This window comes from Mirounga angustirostris, unplaced genomic scaffold (assembly GCF_029215605.1).
Source record: "Mirounga angustirostris isolate CCGP_5_RB_7025 unplaced genomic scaffold, mMirAng1.0.hap1 SCAF_9, whole genome shotgun sequence".
Classification (NCBI taxonomy): domain Eukaryota; kingdom Metazoa; phylum Chordata; class Mammalia; order Carnivora; family Phocidae; genus Mirounga; species Mirounga angustirostris.
In genome coordinates, this window is record NW_026991717.1 from 5,824,766 (window position 1) to 5,846,366 (window position 21,601).

Here is a 21,601-nt window from a genome sequence, read left to right on the forward strand (position 1 = left end):
ACATCATGCAATGTTGCAATGTGTGGACCTTGTTTGGATCCTAATTCCAAGAAATGAACCATAAAAGTAATTTATGAAATAGAGAATATGATCAGGATATTAGCTGATACTAATTACTAAAACTTTTAAGGTACAGTAATGGCTTATGTGTCTATGGTAAAAAGGAGTTAAGAGGGCACTGGGGTGGCTCAGTCAGTTGATCATCTGACTTTTTTTTTTTTTAAAGATTTTATTTATTTATTTGACAGAGAGAGAGAGAAAGCAAGAAAGGGAATACAAGCACGGGGAGTGGGAGAGGGAGAAGCAGGCTTCCCCGCTGAGCAGGGAGCCCAATGCAAGGCTTGATCCCAGAACCCTGAGATCATGACTCGAGCTGAAGGCAAATGCTTAACGACTGAGCCACCCAGGTGCCCCAATCATCTAACTCTTGATTTTGGCTCAGGTCGTGGTCTCGGGGTCATGGGATTGAGCCCCATGTCAGGCTCTGCTCAGCATGGAGTCTGCTTGTCCCCCCTCTGCTCCTTACCCCCACTCTAAAAAAATAAAATATTAAAAAAAAAAAGTTTGGGGTGCCTGGCTGGCTCAGTCAGAAGAGCATGTGACTCTTCATCCCAGGGTCCTCAGTTCGATCCCCACATTGTGTGTAGCGATTACTAAAAAATTAATAAACTTTAAAAAAAAAGGCAGTCCTTATCTCTTTCAGATACATAGTATTTACAGATGAAATAACATGAAGTATACAGGTTTTACTTCCTTTTTTTAAGAGATTTTATTTATTTGCCGGGGGGGGGGGGCGGGGAGAGCAAGTGCACAAGCAGGGGGAGTGGCAGGCAGAGGGAGAAGCAGGCTCCCCACTGAGCAAGGAGCCCAATGCCCCAGGACCCCAGGATCATAACCTGAGTTGAAGACAGGCGCTTAACTGACTAAACCACCCAGGCATCCCATAGGATTCACTTTAAAATAAGCCGGGGGAGCTGTGGGGCAAGTATGGGAGATAATGAAAAAAGATTGGCCATTTGTTAAATGTTAAAGCTGAGCAATGTGTACACAGGGGTTCATTGCATTACAATATTATCCCTACTTTCCTGTGTTTGAAAAATCCTATAATACAAGATTAAGCAAAAAAACAAACAAGAAACTTTTGGGCTTCAAGAGCTTATCTAGTGTTTTATACTGAGCTTTTTCTACCACCTCCCCATTAGATCAAATCTCTGCAGAGGTGGAAACAGCCCTGAGCAGATTGGTGACACATAGACCCTCCAAGGCACAGGGACCTAAGTATCTTCTGTCTGTAGTTTGCTAGCCTCTTGAGCTTGATCCCAAGGTTGCCAGGAGGTGTCCATTCCACCCACAGCCACTTTATCTCCAATTTTGGCAGGGCCCTGTCAACTGTTGCTTCCTCCACCAGACCCTGCACCTATGCCCCAAAGTGCAGCTCACCTCATGCGTTGTGATGTCAATGTCTTTCATCATGTCATGAAACAGGACTGCCTGGGGATAGGGCACCATAGAGTCCTATGACCTCAGCCCATTGGAACACAGGCTGGGTGAATCTCTCAGCCCCCTTTCCACCTTGGGCTGGGGTAAGGGATGCAGTTTCCCAAAACACTGGTGAGCTGGTGAGTTAGGATCTGAGACATGCTGACAGAATAAAGCAGGAACAGGGGCGCCTGGGTGGCTCAGTGGGTTAAGCCTCTGACTCTTAGTTTCAGATCAGGTCATGATCTCACGAGTCGTGAGATGGAGCCCTGAGTTGGCGGGCGCCCCCCCCCCCCCCCCCGGCATGCTCAGCAAGGAGTCTGCTTTAAGATTCTTCCCTCTGCCCCTCCCCCAACTCGCTGGAGCACTCTCACTCAAATAAATAAAAATCTTTAAAAAGGAATAAAGCAGGAACAGGTCAACCTGGAGGAAACTTAGGTCTTGTTGTTGGCTGAGGCCTGGATGGGTAGGCTGGCAAAGGTAAAAGGCAGGGCTTTCTGCCATACTGGACTGGCTGATTGGTGAGCTTCTCCAACCATTTCTTTACTCAGCCAATACTGAAACCTATGTTGGGAGCTGAAACTACAGCAATGAACACAGACAGGTCTCCTGCCCCCATGGGCAAGGTGCGTGATGACAAACAATACAGCAGTACTCTATTTCAAATGCCAGGGAATATTAAACACGGTGTGGTGATAGAATGTGAAGGGCGTTGCTTTAGACTGGGTGATTAGGGAAAGCTTAAGAAACATTTGATCTGAGGCTTGAATGACATGGAACCAGCCATGTGAAAATCTGGAGACAAAGAACGAGTAGGTGCAAAACCTTAGATTGCCATTTGCAAGACTGGAAAAAAGATTTAAGCTTAGTATGCAATAGGATGGTAGAGGATGAGGTAAATGGAAAACATATCAAAGCTTTTTAACGACGGCTTCTAATTTTCCATAACCCACTGGGGAAAGTCAAATGACTTGCAGAAGTTAAAAATTAGTCAAACAGCATCTTCCACCTCTTAAAATGACCAAAAGGTTCTAATGGCAAATTACCTTCTTTTTTAAATCATAAAAAAATTGGTAGTGTCACGACAGTGACAGAGCAGGGAGAACAGGGCCTTATCTGCCCACTGCTATATTACCAGCACCTGGATTCTCTTAACTTCGGCATGTGACAGGGCCTTGCCATTCATATTGAACAAATGCCCAAGTTAATAGTAATCAATGATACTGTAATCGCTATTAATGACATTTGAAATAGCAATGCGATTCATGAACAGACTCAATGACGGTTTGGAAAATCAATTATTTTCATTAACCATCCTGCATATTTAAATTCTGAATAACCAGTTTTTTGCCAGTGACTTGTTAAAATGAGGTATGGGTGAAAACTGTCCGCGGACTCTTCTGTTGCTTGCATGTGTGTCATTCTATTTTGTCTATTGATCATCACTTTCTGGTTATAATGAAGTATCTCTAAAAGAATCAGTAAATTAAGGAGCCTATTACCCGTTCTCGCCCACTTCACAGCTCCCTTGGAAAAATCTGATGACAACTGTAAAATTAGATGCTATTCAAGCTTTTGAAAGTAGCTAGAGGTTATGCTGAGGGCCCTAAAGCCTTTGCCTGCTTTTTTGGGGGGGGGGAAGGGTCAATCCCCCATACTCCAATCTCTTTCAAAGCCCCAGCAACTGAAGGAAAGAAGACCTACTTTAGACCTGGTGATCAGGGAAGGCCCATTTTTAACTGTCAAAATCTATTACTAAGCAGGGTGAACTACATAGGGCCCTTTGTTGGGAACTCCTCAGGCTCCATCTCTCTCCCAGTGTTTAATGTTCAAGGACAAGGGACCCTTTGCCTCTTTCCCTCCCTCACTCCCCAGGTTCACAGGTAAACCCTCCCACCCCAGAGAGCACCAATCAACACAAACTGCTACATTTTACTTTATTTTTGCACATAATGAAAACAATCAATTGACTAAGCAGTTCCAGAATTATTAATATTCATTAATCAAGAAGTAAATGAGGTCAGAAGGCAAGCTTTTCATTTTTCCCCAAACATATATTGCAAGTATCACAGAAAGTCCTAACAATACATGCAACATGGGCTAGTTTCAACATAGAGAGCCCAAGCAAGAAGGGTGAGTACTAAAGCTCCACGTGGGTCAGACCAGGAGCAGTGCTCCAGGAAGCTAGAAATCTACCCAGCCAGTCATTAACCCTGCCCTGCCATACACATTTGCCCTGTGAAGTTCACTGCATTTTGTCAGATTCAAATGAGCAGCTCTTTCCTCCCACATTCCAGGCTCATCATTTCCTCCTATCCCAAGGTGGATAATCCATACACAGAAGTCCAGGCAGCTCCAAATCTACTCCCCAGCTGTGCTTCACTTGGCATCTGCATAAGCCATGCTCCAGCTCAAATTCTGTACAGGAAGTTCCCATTGCTATCGAAGAACTCTCGCCCCCTCTGGACTACTTTGCTGCTGAAGTTCTGATCACCTGGCTCCTGTGCCTTCACATCTTCCAGCTTGTCACTTGGCAATCCATAGCCGTCAGTTCCTCTCCTGCCCGCACCATCACTGGTGGAGTCTTTCTGCAGCTCTCGCTGATGACCTACGGCTGCTGCAACAGGCACGGAGCGCTCCTCCTCCAGGACCTGGATTCCTTTACTCCCTCCCTTCTGTCTCCTTGGTGTATTTGTGCCATGAGTGTTTGATTCTATCACGTGCAAAGCTGTGTTGTGACCCCAGCCTTTGAATGAGGATTCACCCCTTTGCAGCAACAAAGAGCCTGATCCAGAGTGGCTTGCAGATAGCGACTTTAAGGTATCCCCAGAGCTGGGGAGCTGCTGGAGTGAGTGCGCAAGCCCAGCTTTCTTAAGGACCTTTTGATCCTGCTTCAGCTTCTGCTCCAATGTGGGTACAAACTTGCTTTTTAAAACCCTTCGGATCACATCCGTGCTGACACCAAAGCCTTCAGCTAATCTAGGAACTGACCAGGACTCTGCAAATTCTTTATGTAAATACCTATGGGAAAAAGGATTAGGTTTTCAAGGTGTGAAGTAGTCTGCTATCAAAGTAGCTAACTGGTAATACTAGAGATATTTACGTGAAAAGAAGAGGGTTCGGAAAAACTGCAAATATAGCCTCTACCTTGTGCCACTAAATGGCTGTATTCCATTCCTGTGAGCCGACAGCAACACCCAACCACTCCTAAGTCACTTTCTTTCTTTTTCTTTTTTTTTTTTAAAGATTTTATTTGACAGAGAGAGACACAGCGAGAGAGGGAACACAAGCAGGGGGAGTGGGAGAGAGAGACCAGGCTTCCCGCTGAGCAGGGAGCCCGATGTGGGGCTCGATCCCAGGACCCCGGGATCATGACCTGAGCCGAAGGCAGACGCTTAACGACTGAGCCACCCAGGCGCCCAAGTCACTTTATTTCTGTCAACTAAACTCCTCCCACTGTGCACCAGGCTCCAGGTAGATCCTGGAGATGCATGAAGACTGTCCTTCCTTTCAAAGAACATACGACCTAAGGGCGCCTGGGGGGCTCAGTCATTAAACGTCTGCCTTCAGCTCAGGTCATGCTCCCAGGGTCCTGGGATCGAGCCCCACAACGGGCTCCTTGCTAGGCGGGAAGCCTGCTTCTCCCTCTCCCCCTTCTGTGTTCCCTCTCTCACCTTGTCTCTGTCAAATAAATAAATAAAATCTAAAAAAAAAAAAAAAGAACATACAATCTGGTGGTGGAGACAGAATATTAACATATACAACACCAGTGTGATAAGTCCTAGGAGAGGACGCTGTCAGAGCACCCAGGAGAGACCCAGGGATAAGATATCCCAACACCTGAGGCGTGGCTCGGGAAGTGCTTCAGAAGTCCACCTACAGCTGGTCTGAAAGTATGAAGAGTACTAAGCTGGCAGAGGGGAGGAGAGGAAGAAGGAGAGCAAAGGCACTGATGATAGCCAGAGCAGCACATCACCATTGCCAGCAACAGCTCAACTTGTCCAACAGTGAGGACAGGAGGAAGATCATGTCATGCTTACGAGTCGAGTTTATCCCAAAGCAACAGTGAACCAAGGAAGGATTTTTAAGTGGGTGTATTCAAAAATAGAAGAATTGCAATTCGGGACACGCAAGCTATGGCAAACCATATGCAGGTACAGGAAGGATTTTAAGCAGTGGAATGCCACAAGCAGCTTTTCATTTTGAAGCTCAATCCAGGGGTAGTTTTCAGTGGCGGGACTACGGATGGAAAAATCAGTCAAGAAGCTGTCCCGGTAATCCAGGCAGTCTGAACGGCGGCAGTTGCAAAGAAAGCAGAAAAAGAAGAGTTGAGAACTGTTATAGGAAGGCCATACGGTAGAACTTGGTAAGGACTAAATAGTGGGGGTAGAAGTAGGCGGAGACTCAGGCTTTCAGCCTGAGTGATTGGTGGGACCGTTCAGGGGTAGAGTGAAAAAAGGAGCAAAGTAAAGTCAACAGGAACAATGATAAATTTTCTTTTGTTATGCGGAGTTTGCTATTTTATTATGTTGGGTTTGAAAAACATGTGTGACATCCAAACAGAGATGGTCTAGTGCGAGGCTGAATATATACAGGTCAGAAGAAAAACACGGCCTGGAGATGACAGACTTGGAAGTCATAAACGAAGAACAGGGGTGGTTGAAGTCACATGAATGGAACAGGTGGAGATAAAATGACAAAGGACACAATTCTAAAAAATGGGGCAGTATTTAAGATACAGGAGGAACGACAGGAGCCCAGGAAGGAAAGTGAGAAAAGCAGCCCTAGAAATAGAAGTGAGTAGTACCCTGGATCAAAGGAGAAGAGAATTAATTTCAAGAAAACACACTACAAGATCAAATGCTGCAGAAATACCAGAAAGGCTAGAGACTAGAGTGTCAGGAATGCCTAGCAGTGAGGAAGTCACTGATGAGATTTGTGGACAACGGTTTCACTGTTGTGACAAAACAAACAAGGACAGGCATCCAGGAAGAGCTACCTGGGAACAAAAGGATGAGGGAGAACCTGAAGTTCACAGATGTAGGTCTCTGAGGAATTAGGTACAACTACGACCTAGTGCAGAGGATTGGTCCTAGACAAGTAAAAGGCTACCACTTCCCCTAGTTTGTAAACACTGAGAATGGGAAATAAAGAGGAGACCAAGAAGCTTTAAAGGGCTCTTAACTAATGGTCAGTTTTTTCTTTGAAGTAAAAGGATATCTATTAACCATAGAAAGGGAGGTGACAGGAAGATTTGGAAAAGCTGTTGTTCAAGAGGGGAAAGGAGGATGACACGAAAGAGGTGCTACAGGTTCACAAAATCTCCTTGCTCTACAGAATCCCCTTTCTTCTAAGTGTCAACTTCAGAGTCATTCTGATGGGAATGGAAAAGGACACATAACTGCAATATTCATCAAAATGCAAATCCATTTGCCCTTGCACCCAGCAACTCTACTTCTAAGAATGTAAACAACAAATACACCTGGCAGATACGTGGAATCATGTGTATATTCAGTAGAGCACTATTTGCGACAGCAAGTGAATGGAAACAACCCAAATACACATCATGAAAGACTGGTTAACTAAATTATGAATTACTGGGGCCTCTGGCTGGCTTAGTCAGTAAAGCATATAACTCTTAATCTCAGGGTCATGAGTTTGAGCCCCACACTGGGCACAGAGATTACTTAAAAAAAAAAAAGTTATGGGGCGCCTGGGTGGCTCAGTCGTTAAGCGTCTGCCTTCGGCTCAGGTCATGATCCCAGGGTCCTGGGATCGAGTCCCACATCGGGCTCCCTGCTCTGCGGGAAGCCTGCTTCTCCCTCTCCCACTCCCCCTGCTTGTGTTCCTGCTCTCGCTGTCTCTCTCTCTGTCAAATAAATAAATAAAATCTTAAAAAAAAAAAAAAAGTTATGATTTACTATGATTTCTCCAAAAAAAGGAGCTTTCTGTTCTGAAGTGGAAAGATCTATGAAATATGTGAAAACGGTCTCCTGCCTGGCTCAATCAGTAGAGCACAAGACTCTTGATCTCGGGGTTGTGAGTTTGAGCCCTGCGTTGGCTGTACAGATAATTCGAAAATAAAATCTTAAAAAAATGTAAAGAAAAAGAAATATGTGAAAAAGGAAAAGTGTAGAACAGTATTTACAGTATTCTGTTTGTAATTAAGGAAATGAAAATAAAAATCTATATTCATACCCCTATTTGCATAAAGAGACTTGGAAAAAGGCACAAAAATAGTTCCATGGGAGCCTGGCTGGGATTAAAACTTTTCAATGTGTATACCACATTATACTGTTCTGATTTTCTAATTTTGAACCATATATATTGTCTATTCAAAACACCAAAAAACTCAAAAAAAAGAGATCTCTATGATTTTTAAGATAGGGATTTTCTCTTCAGAAAAACGTACGTAACATAACCATGGAAGCCCCCATCCCTGACCTTCGCTTAAGAATGCCACGATCTTGGGGAGGGTATGTGCTCTGGTAAGTGCTGTGAATTGTGCAAGACTGTTGAATCTCAGATCTGTACCTCTGAAACAAATAATGCAATATATGTCAAGAAAAAAAAAAGAAGAAGAAGAAGATAGCAGGAGGGGAAGAATGAAGGGGGGAAATCGGAGGGGTAGACGAACCATGAGAGACGGTGGACTCTGAAAAACAAACTGAGGGTTCTAGAGGGGAAGGGGGGTGGGTGGTTGGCTTAGCCTGGTGATGGGTATTGAGGAGGGCACGTTCTGCATGGAGCACTGGGTGTTATGCACAAACAATGAATCACGGAACACTTCATCTAAAACTAATGATGTAATGTATGGGGATTAACAATAAAAATTTAAAAATAAATAAAATATTATTTACACTACAAAAAAAACGAACGTCACGATCTATGATTCTGAGGTTAAATGATGTGATGTCTTGCAGCTTACTCTTTTAAAATTTCAGCAAAAACGAACCAACTGCGTCCGAATGTTAAGAACTATTAAATTTAGATGACGAGCTTACGGAAATTCGTTATGCTATTCTACCTGTCATTTAGAAATGTTAAAATGATTAAAAAAGTAAAGTATAAAAATAACGTTCTAGGCCCCCGTATCCATCACTTCTCATCACAGCAGAGCCCAACTACAACGAGTCCTACCGGATCTGTTCCATGGCTTTCCACGTCAGGGTCCTGGGCGGGGCACCCGGCGCCTCCATTTGCCTCCGAATTTTCTGGAACCGGGCGGCTTTTTTCTGTCGTTTCAGGGCGCTGGGGGAGAGAACCAATGGCAGAAGCCATGCGTGGGAGCAAACTGGGTGGCTGAAGAGCCTCGGGCTGAATCACAAAGAGCCCAGCCCTCTTCTCTTCGTTTGCAAGGGCAACCAGGCCATGTGTGTTGGCTCAGACCTGCTCCATACACCTCCCCAGAAATCTAATACCTAACACAGCCCGTAAGCATGCCGAACTTTCTAAACGGGTGATGAAATACGCCACTGGTGAAGAAAGCTGTGGTCCCAAAGAGGCCGCACGCCTGCCCCTGCGCCCCTGCCAACGGATAAGAGACAAGGGCTAAGGCGGATGTGGCGGCACGACGCCCGGCTCCAAGGGGGCGCGGCCTGGAGCGCAGGGGCGCGAAGCCCTACTTCAGGCTGAGGGCCCGGGAAGGAGCCGGTACCTCTCCACCTCCTGCAGCTCCCGCTCCTCCGGCTCCCAGTCGGAATCAGGGTCCGGCTCGCGGCCGAGAGAGCCGGGGTCTGCCAACCCCCGGGTCGCGAACCCACGGCGAGCAACAGCAGCACGTACACGCACGCCCAGCAAGAGGCTCAGCGTAACCGCCATGTCGACAACAGCCGTTGGCAGCCCGAAACACGCAGTACCGGAAGTCTGGGGGCGGGGGCGGAAGTGGACCGGCGGGCCGGAAGCAGGGATGGCCGCGAGTCCTTCCGGCTTCCGGCCGGGGGCGGGATATCTGGGCTTGAGCCCGTGTGCGGCCCACCATTCCCGGCAGCGAATGTGGAGAGTTTTGAGCCTGAAATGCGAGGGCTGGAATGAGGTAGAGGACGCTCCTGCAAAACGCCATAAACTTTAATAAAAAGACGGATTCATTTGCCAAGATACGCCCCTGCGCCCCAACGGCTACCCAGGCCGGCCTGTCTCCGCCACGGCGGCGGAAAGGGCGTCCCCTCGGCGGTCCTTTGATGGCGACAGCCCCGTGCCTTAGGCCCTCGGCTCCTGTGGGAAAGGGGCTCCTTGTCGCCAGGATGACCTCTAGCTCCGGGCCGCACCCGGGGTTCAGACCCATCACCTAGCAATAAACCCAGGCTAAGGTTTGAAGGGCGGGGATGAGTACATGGCCGACCCTGGCTCCTCTTCATCTTTCAGTCTTTACGGATCTGAAAATAATCTTAGGGTATTGACGAATTCTTGGTGTCTTTGTGTTTTGCCTTGTGCAAACAGGGTTCCTGGCCAGGGCTTTTCGAACTGAAGCTTGGTGGCCGTCTTTCATGTAGCAAAGATTGAAGGCCCTCTGCCCCTTTGGAAACCCGAGGGGGCTCTCCAGGAGAGGTTGAGTGCTGGGCTTCCATCCTGCATTTACCTATGGTGGCTGATGTCAAGGAGGGCAGTGGTGCTTAGCGTCAGGGGTGCAGAGGCAGGGCAGAGAGTGAGATCCCGGGTCTTGGGTGCTCTGTGTTCAGAGTCTGCCGCGGGGGGCAAGGCGCATTCAGTCCACGAGCCACTTGCCACTCCTTCTGGTTGCAGAAGATAGCCCTGCTTTGGGGTTAAAGAGGATGGCACTGATCCTGCCAGGGCTCTGTTTATGGCTTCTAGCCTTCTGCTGGCTGGGCCTTCTGCAGTGGAAACATGGGTCCCCTGAGTTGGTATTCACAGGAGATTCGCTCACCTCTTTACCAACTGTTGCCCAATTACCAACTCAGAGGAATGGCATCCCATGCTCCCCTCCAGCATCTTTACCACACTGTATTGTAATTGTGTGTTTACTTGTCTGTTTCCCTGTTATGTTTGTTGAGTGCTGGGACTGTAATTCTGCCATTTCTACCAGGGTCCACTACCTACCTATCCCATTCCCACACTGGTGGAAGTGCCATGTTATGTTTTGGGAACATCCCAGCTGTGATGTTTGCTAGGGGGAATTTACACAAGTCAGAGTGACCAAAGCTAGTTTCGCATACTTACGGCTAGTGAGCCTGACTCTGGCACTGGAAAAAGAGCGCCCTCCAGATGTCTTCATTGACAATGAACAGGGGCCGATGGCTGCTGGATCTCCTATCCAGTTGAAGTTCTTGGGCTGTAGGTGGCACCAGGAATGATGTGGAATTGCAGCATTCATGGTTGGCAGTGGCCCTAAGATCCTGGGGATCAATTTGTGGGCCCGAACTGGATGCAGGAAATGAGGGCGGCCCTGCTCTTTGGCAGCCCTTCTCAGGAGGACCAATGGGACCAGACTCCCAGATTGCAGTTCTTGACTGCCCAGCCCGTCCTGGTGAAATCTAGGCTAGAGGAGAAGAGCAGCCCCTTACCACATTTCTTGTGAGGCTGGATGGAACGGTGTGAGAAAACAGGTAACTGAAACATCTAGGCTGTGGCCACTATTTAACCTGTTAACTCCTTTGGAGCTCAGCAAAAACTGAGGACCCAACAGGCCTGCTACTAGCCCAGGGAATAGTGAATGCGGCAGCTGTTCTGTTGGCCCAAGTCCGTTTACTTATCACCCATTAGAGCCATGGCACTGGCAGTGCTAGGGAGAGATTCCACAGAAGCCACCGAGGGTGGTGGCCTTGTTCTTTGTCAATCATGAGTTTGGGGTTATTGCAAGGCTGGAATATAGGGAACAGGTCTCTTAGGAGAAGGTTGGGAGCTGCACTTTGCCAGATGTCATTACTATCAACAAGGGAGCTTGGGAACAAGTGCAAAAGGAACCCAGAGACCCTCTCCCAACACCCAGCATACTCTGCTTTCCCAGGCTCCGCGCCAGGTACCATCACATTAGCGGCCAGCGCTGTGACCACCACCACGTGCTGCTGCAGCCTTTCCTCCCTTGCTCTGTGAGAGGCTGCGGACGGACCCTCACCCGATACTCATGAAGTTTTTTCTGGCCCTGGTGGCTGGGGTGCAGCATGCGCGTGAGCTGCTCTACAATACCGAGGCTTCGGATGAGATTCTCCCTTTGTAGCAGGGCCTTCACTCGCTCCAGCTCCTCCTCTTCCACAATTTCCTGAGGATGCCTGGTATCCAGGTGTACTGGTAGTAGCTATGAGATACATGAGAGATGAATGCAAGATCTCCAAGGGTGAGCCCCACACCATCAACGGGGATGGCTGCGGGACTCCTGCCCACTCTACCCACCCTCCCATCCCTTCCCTGACCCTAGCGGAAGGTTCTCTTTGCTATCGTTCTCTCTCTCACCTCCTGGTCCACCAGGCCAGATCCAGTGTATTCATTAGGAACTCCTCTCTCTCTTTTACAAGAGGAGGAGAGGACAGCAAAGATTCCCTTCTCTAGGAGTCCCAACCCATTTCCTGCAGAAAGGCAAGAGCTCCCAAACCCCTGACACCTCTTTCTCCTGGGTCCGGTTCCTGTAAGCCAAGTGGGTGGAAAGTCCCCGGAGCCCGGCCCTGGATCGGCTCTTCTCCCCTGCTGATTCGCCCTGGTTCTGGTCCCTGTTTTCCTTTCGCCTCTTACTGCCTGAGGTCTCCTGCTGTTCCTGCTTAAGGCGGATCTCTTCCAGTTGCTGCCTGACAAGACACAGCAGCTTCAGATGCTGGAGAAGTTGTGTTGGGGAGAAGCAGGGTGAGGGAAAGTGGGGATGGGAGAGTGTGGAATTATGATCTGTTGGGAGCACTGACGGGAGAAGAATGAGGGGGAAGATGGGAAACCTCCTAAGTGGAAATGGAGTCACTAAGAGTCTGATAGGATGTATGACTCCATTCCCCTTTGCTCAAGTGTCTGGCTTCCTCTCTACCCTGCTGGGGAGCAGTTCAGCTTCAGGATATGCCCCACCCAAGTGGACAGAGGAGAATGAAAGGCAAAGTACCTGGCACACTCCTCTCTGGCCTTGGAAGCAGCAGTCTCCTGGAAAAGGGAGCCATTGTGCTTGAAGAAAGGCGTGTACTTCTCCGTGTCAGGCCCAGGGTAGATCCGCCGGTACCCCCCGAGGTGGGAATCCTCATAGCGCTCCTGGTCCAGTATTGCTGCGTGGGACGACTCAATTTGTTCTCGCCTATGGAAACCAAGCTCAGAGTGAGTCAGGAGGATTGTGAGAACGTTCAGTGAAGAAAGGAAGGCTGGCCAAGGCTTTGAGGATCTGCTAGCTTCATGGCCTTTCCCATGTAGGGAAAGCTGCCAAGGCCATCTGGCCAGTCCCACCTGTGCGTAGCCATGGAAATAAGAGGCTTGACTTCCAGAAATCGGGTTTTCATCTTAAGTGCAAAGGGGTCCCGTCATAAGCTAGTACTCCAAGTTATCACAATCTTTTACGTTTCTGATTATAATCTATGTTAATTACAGAAAAAGCAGAAGCGCAAAAAGAAGATCAAACCTCCCATAATCTTACTGTGCAGTTAGTATATTGGTTATGAGCATGGACTCAGGGGCAGGACCCCCAAGTCTGAATCCTAGCTTTGCTACTAACTAATTTGCTCTTTCTTTATTCCTTCCTTCCTTTCTTGTTTCAGACAAAAATGGGATCATACAACAATATTTTAAAATGGCTTTCCAGTATTCAAGTGATTCTATGATTGTACTTTTATTTATTTATTTTTTAAGATTTTATTTATTTATCTGACAGAGACACAGCGAGAGAGGGAACACAAGCAGGGGGAGTGGGAGAGGGAGAAGCAGGCTTCCCGCAGAACTGGGAGCCCAATGCGGGGCTCGATCCCAGGACTCTGGGATCATGACCTGAGCTGAAGGCAGACGCCTAACGACTGAGCCACCCAGGCGCCCCTATTTTTAATTTTTTTAAAGATCTTATTTTTAAGTAATCTCTACACCCAACGTGAAGTTCGAACTCACAATCCCGAGAACAAGAATCACATACACTCATAGAATCACTTGAATACTAGGAAGCCAATTTAACTATTGGACTTATTAAACAAACATACAGGGCGCCCCTGTATGTTTGTTAAGTCCAGTAATTTTCAGCCCTTTTCCCCCGCTGAAGGACATGATTCATACAGTCACGTGTGCAGTCCCACTGTGGGAATAGTCAGCGTATTTACAGTTATACTTCCCCTCCCTTCACACATTTGACTGCCTACTGTGTGCTAGGCCCTCAGGAAATCATGACAAATCAAATACACACTGGCCCTGCATAGTGCAATGCAGGTGGCGAAGAGCAATGTTGTTATGGGAATAATTCTAAATCTACTCCAACTCACTTGTACGTATTATTAACATTATAATTTAGTATTGGCAACAAATCACCATGTTTGTAACCCATCTTATAATGAAAGCAACAGTGGGTGAGAAAGACTGATTTCAACAATCCCTTATTATTGAATGACTAAACTGTTTTCTGTTTCATTATTACAAACTTTCTAGAGGAGCTTTGTTAAAAAAACAAAAGCAAGAACAAACAGCTCGTCAAACTGCATAAAGCTCCTTATGCGCTAATATGAAATAGCTCCAAACGACACTGCTAAGCATGGTACAGAGAGTGTGAAAGTTACACTATTGCCTGGGTAAAGGGAGAAGAACAATCTGTATAAATATATATGTATATGCGTAGGTATGTATGCATTAAATGTTTGTGAAAGTATACATGTGACCCTAGGAACATAGATTAGCTCCTCCAGGGGGGGGATACAGTAGCTGGAGAAGAGTTAAGAGATTATTCACAGTATCTTTTGAATTTTGGACATATTGTCTATGATAGGTAATATATTATCTATGCAGAAGAAAAGTTATTCTTCATAGCTAATCAGCCCCAGACCACTTTCACCACCTAAAGTAGCACTCTTCCGCCCAGGCCAGTGCTAACAAGACAGCTCAGACACCTGGAGCACCTGGCTTCTCGTGGCTGCTGGTGGCACTGGAAAAGCCTCTCCTTGACTCGCCGCTTGTCCTCCTCCATCACCTTCCTTTTGTCACAGCCACGGAGGTTGACAAGGGTCATGGCATCACAGAGAAGGGTATCTTTCACTTCTCGATCAAGGCGGGAGTCGGTGGTGAAGCTTGGAGAGTGGTTTACCTGCCAGGAGGAGTCATTATCCACCCCGTTCCTAGACCACCCAAGCAGGTGTGGTCTCTTGCAGGCCTGACTGGAGGCTCTAGTCAAGACATCCTAAGGGGGCTGGGTGTTTCTGACTTCCAAGGCCACAGGACTCTGCCACAGAGATCCCTCCAATACACAGGCTGATGGGAGCAAAGTAGACAGCCTGATTCTATAGATACAGTGTCCCTAAAGACAAAGATTACATGACGAACACTTGGGATCTAAATCCTGGATTCCTATGGTGGAGGCCAGAGACCACTAAGATTTGACTCAGCAGGTGGAAAGCAGAGAGATGATCTTACACCTTCTGCCGGTTCATCCCCACCCAGTGCCACCACGTCCCCCATTCTGTGTTCCACCAACTGAGTGCACTCCTACCCCAGGCATCCTGTTCAGGGCGGCCTCTGGACCTTGGTTTGGCAAAGCCCAAAAGACATTCCTCACCTCCAGCAGCCAGGGCTTCAGCTTGTGGTCCAGCAAGATGTCAAAACCAAGGATCTCAAAACAGGCACATGTACCTCCAGTCAGATATTGGGGAAAACACGTTCGGTAGTTGTGGCGAAGAACAGAATGGGCTGAGATGATGGTTTTGATGATGATGTCCTCGATGTCCCTCCACAGTTCTCGGGGGTCGTAGCCGTGTTCTCGCAGCCAGGCGTTGAGCGTTGACAGCTTCCTGCGAGGCCCAGTGCTCAGAGGAGGACACATTTCTACACCAGTGGGTCTGGGCCATAGACAGGAGTGTCCCTACCACTAATCCTACTTCCGGGTGCCTACGTGAGAGCTTGAAGTGGGGCTTACTTATGGTGGGGGGGGGGGGAGCGCTGCACTTAGAGGTCAGGCACAAGACAGGGGTCTGTAAAGATGGTTTTCCTGAGCAAATGGCCTCCCAAGAGCCAGCTCAGTTTCATGGGCTGCTGAGACTGTAGGACTAATGAGCAATCAGAGAGGGAGTACCTCTTACTGCCCGCAGCATCATCTCGGACAAAATTCTCATTGTGTTTGTTGATAGCATAGTTGGTCAGGTGCATGCAGACGTCATCCTGGGAAGAGAGTGGCCCTGTGGCTCAGACTGCTTCCCTGCAGCACCCCACTCCAGCCCTTCGTTGCCTTTTTATTACCCAGGATGGCTCATCTCCTGTCCCTCTTCACCTAAGAACTGTCCCATAAGCTCCCGGGGAAGGATGTAGGCCAGGCTCCTCCAAGGAGGACCTTGTAGCAGTCACCACCCACCAAATGCTCTCCTCCCCGCCAGGTGCCAGGGTGCTCACTGGTTCGTTCCCAGTTCACGGATGACATTGATAAGCCTCTCTACTTGGTTTCTCCACAGAACCTCTGTGCTCACAGGAAGAGGTCGCCGCCCTGCCCCCCAGGACTGCTAGCCGGCCCCTTACCAGGTTGCCGTGGCTGGGCTCCATGTAGGGCATAGTGGCAAAGCGGGCCAGGCCCTCCTCATACATGAAGATCCGAAGAGGGTCACAGGACGTGATCAGGACATAGATTCGCATATCAAACTTGAAACCGTCAATGAGAAAGGGCTGAAAGTGTGCAAACCCGCCAGGGAAGAATACCTTTGAAGTGCTTGTTCTATCCCATGCACTGTTGTAAGCGTTTCAAATTATGATAACTCATTTAATTTCCATAGTGACCATATGAAGCATAAAGTAGTTACTGCTATTATTCCCATTCAACAAATGAAGAAACTAAGGCACAGAAAGAATAAGACATTGCCCGAGATCACACATCTAAAAAGTGGGAAAACTCAGATTCAGACCCAGACAGGCTGGCTCTGAACCATGGCTCTGGACTGCCTCCAAGTTAAGGGGAAACAGCAGGAAGGGTAGGAGCCGAAGGGTAGGCTGGCTTCCTCTCTGGCACGGGGAGAGACGAGGCGCCCCAGGGCTCAGGGAGGGCCCCGGTGGTTCCGAGGCACCCTTCACCTTGGAGATGTATTGCTGGCAGATCATATGCTCTCCTGGCTTGATCTCCCGGGGATTTCGGGTGAGGAAGATGCCCCGTCCCTGGCAGCCACTGTCTGGCTTGCAGATGTAAGTGCGGCTTTTTCGCTGACGACCATAGGACTGGAAGTCCCCAAAGCTACATGCAGAGAGAGGCTGGTCAGAAGGCTTCTGTGCATCACAGCTGAGCCAGGCCCTGTGGAGCTCTGCTCTCCGGTCCACACTTCCTGGAGCCTCCGTCTCAGACCTCCTTTTCTTAGACCAGCTGAAATTCTCATCCCTTGAGACTTTCTAGGTCACAAGGCCAGAGTCTGGAGGGAACGAGATGGTGAAACCTTTCCTCCCCAAGGATATGAGCCTGGGGAGCAGGGGCTCACTCACTCTGCAGGGAGGCACCAGGTGCGGGGGAAGATGTTGTACTCGGTAGGATAGAGTTTCTGCATGCGGTTGAGGTTCCGAGCCAGCAGATCTTTGCGGCAGATTTCTGTCATTCCAGGGAAGTGGTTGATTTTCTGAAACAGAGTCAGTTGGTTATCTAACCCCACCAGCAGAGTAAGCGGCAGTCCCTGGGGCCTTGGGCATACCAGGAGGACTGGGAAGGTCAAGGTAGAAGTCACAGTGGATGGGGCTCCTGGGTGGCTCAGTCGGTTGGGCATCCGACTCTGCATTTCAGCTCAGGTCATGATCTCAGGGTCCTGAGATCGAGCCCCTCATTGGGTTCTGTGCTGAGCATGGAGCCTGCTTGGGATTCTTTCTCTTTCCCTCTCCCTCTGTTCCTCACCCCCTGCCCACCACAAGCACATGCACACGCGCGCTCTCTCTCTCTCTCAAAAAAAGGGGGTGGTGCCTGGATGGCTCAGTTGGTTAAGTGTCTGGCTTCAGTTCAGGTCATGATCTCAGGGTCCTGCGATCGAGCCCCACCTTGGGCTCCCCACTCAGCACAGAACCCAATGCTTCTCCCTCTCCCTCTGCTCCTCCCCCCTGCTTGTGTTCTCTCTCTCTCAAATAAATAAAATCCTAAAAAAAAAAAAAAAAGTCACAATGGGGGTAAACACTGTACCCAATACCCTAAGGGAGAAAAGGAAGGTTCCCTAAGGCAAGTGAGAACCTCCTCCTTGGCCTCTCCCAAAACACACGTCCACCCTGAGGTCAGGAAATGAGGGGCAGCAAGAAGGATTTGCCAGGACTTTGGGCCTTCTAGCCACCTTATAACATCCCCCCAGACCACCGGAGGCTCGTCCTATAAGAATAATTGGTGCATGGGAGCACAAACAAATGAGAAACCATTTTCTAAAAGAGCAAAGGAAGTTGAGAAGCAGTCCCAGGAATGCCCTGCTACAACCCCTCCCCGCCCCCGGATATGACGATGCCAGGGTGCCCATTGGAACCCCAGTGCCGGGAGGCAATATCTCGCGTTGGTTCTGGGCTGTCTCACGGGCTTTACCACTTGCTAGCTGCAGAAAATTAGTGTTTCTGAAACTTGGTGTCCTCTTAACAAAAGGGTATCTGCCACTCAGGGTTGTTTTTGAGGATTTAATGAGGTAAGAGTGTAAAAGCACTTAATACAGTGACTGACATTCAGTACATCGTCAAGGAATGCTGTTAATTATTGTCTTGCTCATCTTCCAACTGCTCCCTGCGTGTCCCTTCCTTGGGGCTTCTCAAGCACTTCGAGCTCACTCTCTGTCACTCTCTCGGGCTCTTCTCCCATGACTTGTTGTAGGACAAGTTACAGTCTCCTCAATTCCCTTCCTGGCTTCCCCTCAAACTAAGGCTGCAGACCTTTTTACATTCTTGTGTTGCTAACCACCACAAAGACCCGTTTAGAGGTCTGGCTCCGTCAGTCGGTGGAGTGTGTGACTCTTGATCTCCAGGTTCTGATTTCAAGCCCCATGTTGAGTATAGGGACTAACTTAAAAATAAAATCTTAAAAAAAAAAAAGACTCAATTAGAGGATAACAAAAATGCCATGAAGAGGTTATATTCTTTTTGAGGACCCATCCTTCCTGACTTTCTTGCTGCCGTGCAGAACCCCACACTGACTCTCAATGGGATGCGGCTGCTAGGCTAAGCTGCTTAGGAGCTGGATCACTCTCCCGGCCCGGCTGTTAGCACCGAAGCTCCCTTCCAGCTTTCCCCTTAGGTGGGCTCACCTGCCCTGAAGGGGGCCAGCTGGGCACAGATGCCTTCAGGCAAACGGTGCCCAGCAGAAACTTCCTTCCTGTAATAGAAGTTCCAGAAACCCAAGAGGAGGATTTTTCCAGGGGAGCAGAAGCCCTGGCCGTGGTCTTTCCTGCTCTGCCCAGGGGGACAGCCACAGAGGGTGGCTGCCGCAGGGGCCCAAGCAGAAGGACAGGAGGACTCATTGGCTCTCATTAGGCTCTTGGGTCCAGAGGTTGTACCTGAAACCTCTTCATGTCCATGACTCGTTCCAGTGAGACAGAGCAGTCTGTCCAGTACACAGTCCATTCTTCGTCCTCCCCCACCTCCTTCAGGCCACACATTTGGGCTGCCCGACGCACTGTGGAGAGAGGGAGATCAGTGGGGCCAGCCGAGACACTGGCAGCAAGCCTTGGGATTGTAGCTGGGTCAAAGAGGCTCGACCAGAGAGTGGGCTGAAGACGGAGGTGGTTCTTACCTCAGTGCAGCAGCTTAATTACCATGTGACAATTCCAAGGTCATGGGGCTGTCAGGGCCCTTCTAAAATCTGTGACAGAGAAAACTAGAGCCTGGCTCCCTGCTCCTGTCAGTCCTCTGTCTCTCAATTGGGATGGTTTCTGACCTGCAGAGCCGACCCTCCGGAGGGGTCACACTGGCACCTCCCACACTGGGTGGCCCCGTGGCGGCCCCATGGTGATGGCAGTGGGCACAGGAGGAGACGAAAAGATAAATGATCTAGCTGGTCATTTTTTTCTTTTAATTCCTGAAGCTCCCTCAAGGGCTTCCTTGAAAAAAACCCGTATTGACCTGTTCTCATCTCAATTCTGGTAAAATCTGGGAAGGGCAGGGCAATGGTGACCTTCAGTCACTTTTTTTTCTTGCTAGCTAACTGGGGGATTTCCACCCTACCACTAAGACTAAGTGGAACAGTGGTAACTCAGCTGCTAGTAGCTCAGTTATAGGCCAGCCCAACAAGATGCAGGGGCTGGGAGCCTGACTGCGGGACCATCCCCACAGCAAAACCTGCATGTGCCCTCTTACGCGCAGTGGTGTGTGAGTGAGCTGGGTGCTTACCGCTCTCATACTTGCAGTTGGTCAGGTTGATGGCCAGGGGTCTGGAATGGAGGAATAATGGAAATCAGGCAGAGTGGGATAAAGGACAGACCCTGGGCTGCGAGGCACCCGACACATCTACAATGCAATTCATTTTCTCTGAAAGCCACTTAAAGACCAGGATGATAGAAATGTGCGGAAAATGCAAACCAAGCCAGCTCAAATGGTTCAGAATTTTGTGTTTTTGTACTACCAAAAGGTTAATGATGTTCCTGTATTCCCTGTCCTCTTTTGCAGATTAAAGGGAAGACCCCCCCCCAACTGCTGAAGGGAGGCCAAGGGGTGACTCTCTTCTGGAGCCAGGCAGGTGAGGGGGCCCAGGCACCTGTCTGTTACCTGCGTTTCCGCCTTCTCTTTCTCCTGCCAACTTCTAAGTCATCTGAGTCAGCTGGGGCTATGATTTCCTTCGGAATTTTCTTGGCTACAATAGATAAGGGAACTCCATCCCCAAATTCCTTATAGTCAGCCTTTGAGAGTTCCTGCTGAGGAGAGTCAGAAGGGATGGTAGCTTCCCCTTGAACACACTCCTCCTCGGATTCCTCTTCCTCAACGTAGTCTTCCTCCGATTCGCTGGTCTTACAGGTATTTGGCTCCATCCTCTTAGGTTCTGAGGAGAGAGGGGTGAGAGTGAAATATGTATCAGAGCTTCCTTCCTCCAGGCCCAGGAAGGCCTGCAGGAGTCCGTGCAAAGGACCTCCTTCATGGTGTTATAGGGGAACGTTGCTGCCCCCTCAGAACAGAACAATCCCGCTGCAGAATGGGATGGTTTCCAAGTAGGTAATGTGGGCCGGGGAATGCCTATGAAATGTTGGATTCCGGCGCCTGGGTGGCTCAGTCGGTTAAGCGACTGCCTTCGGCTCAGGTCATGATCCTGGAGTCCCGGGATCGAGTCCCGCATCGGGCTCCCTGCTCAGTGGAGAGTCTGCTTCTCCCTCTGACCCTCCTCCCTCTCTCATGCTCTCTGTCTCTCATTCTCTCTCTCGCAAATAAATAAAATCTTAAAAAAAAAAAATGTTGGATTCCCCGACAATCCCTGATCATCCAAGATCACCATACAACACGCTGGGGTGCACGTAGAAGCTGGACAGAGCTGGCAGGCACCATGACCGTGGTTTTTTATTCCTGAATGGGAAGGGGGATGGCTGGGCTCTGGGGGGACCTTCGATTTTAAAATAGAGCTGAAGACCAAAGGTCCCCTAAGCCGGCCCTTTCCCTGTCCCATGACTCAGTTTCTCCATGTGTACACACTGGCACTTGCTGGCTAAGGCCCCTTGGGCTCTGCCGGCAGAGGGGGAGCCCCTGGCGGGCACTGCCCACCCGAGATTCCGAGGAGAGGGGAGGGGCTGCTGGGTCCGCCCCTAGCGGTCCGAGGCTGGTCTCAGGTGGTCGCTCATGTCCGCCCTTCGCCCGGCTCCTGCTCCTTCCCGGGCGTCGCTGGGCCTCCGGGACCGCCTCCTCGTTCCACAGGACTGGCTGTCCCCGCCGATCGCGAGGGGGAGCCCGCTCCCCCCCTTCCGGGGTTCGCTCCTAGCTCGGAGATCCCGGCGGCGGCGGCGCCTCCTTGAGCAAGCCAGCAGCCGCCGCCGCCGCCGCCGCCGTCGCCATGGACACGAGGGCGGCCCCCATTGGAGAAGCGTTCTGGGGGCGGGGCCTTCCCGGAGCCACACCCACTTGG

General features: G+C 49.4%; 2 protein-coding genes across 2 annotated transcripts; both read right to left on the minus strand.

The window, feature by feature from the left end:
- Positions 1-3,402: 3,402 nt before the first annotated feature.
- On the minus strand, positions 3,403-9,344 carry NGRN (neugrin, neurite outgrowth associated). The gene is made up of 3 exons (XM_045899388.2): positions 9,137-9,344; positions 8,620-8,730; positions 3,403-4,500 (listed from the first exon to the last, which is right to left on the minus strand). Exons 1-3 carry the CDS (start codon positions 9,298-9,300, stop codon positions 3,891-3,893), a joined length of 885 nt encoding a protein of 294 aa, XP_045755344.1. The 5' UTR covers positions 9,301-9,344; the 3' UTR covers positions 3,403-3,890.
- A 566-nt stretch (positions 9,345-9,910) lies between these two features.
- On the minus strand, positions 9,911-21,477 carry TTLL13 (tubulin tyrosine ligase like 13). The gene is made up of 15 exons (XM_064569876.1): positions 21,244-21,477; positions 20,263-20,533; positions 19,888-19,928; positions 19,056-19,174; positions 17,035-17,165; positions 16,636-16,792; positions 16,090-16,233; positions 15,653-15,738; positions 15,140-15,371; positions 14,487-14,671; positions 12,515-12,700; positions 12,035-12,215; positions 11,552-11,731; positions 10,657-10,975; positions 9,911-10,310 (listed from the first exon to the last, which is right to left on the minus strand). Exons 2-15 carry the CDS (start codon positions 20,520-20,522, stop codon positions 10,054-10,056), a joined length of 2,478 nt encoding a protein of 825 aa, XP_064425946.1. The 5' UTR covers positions 20,523-20,533; positions 21,244-21,477; the 3' UTR covers positions 9,911-10,053.
- Between the last annotated feature and the right edge of the window lie 124 nt (positions 21,478-21,601).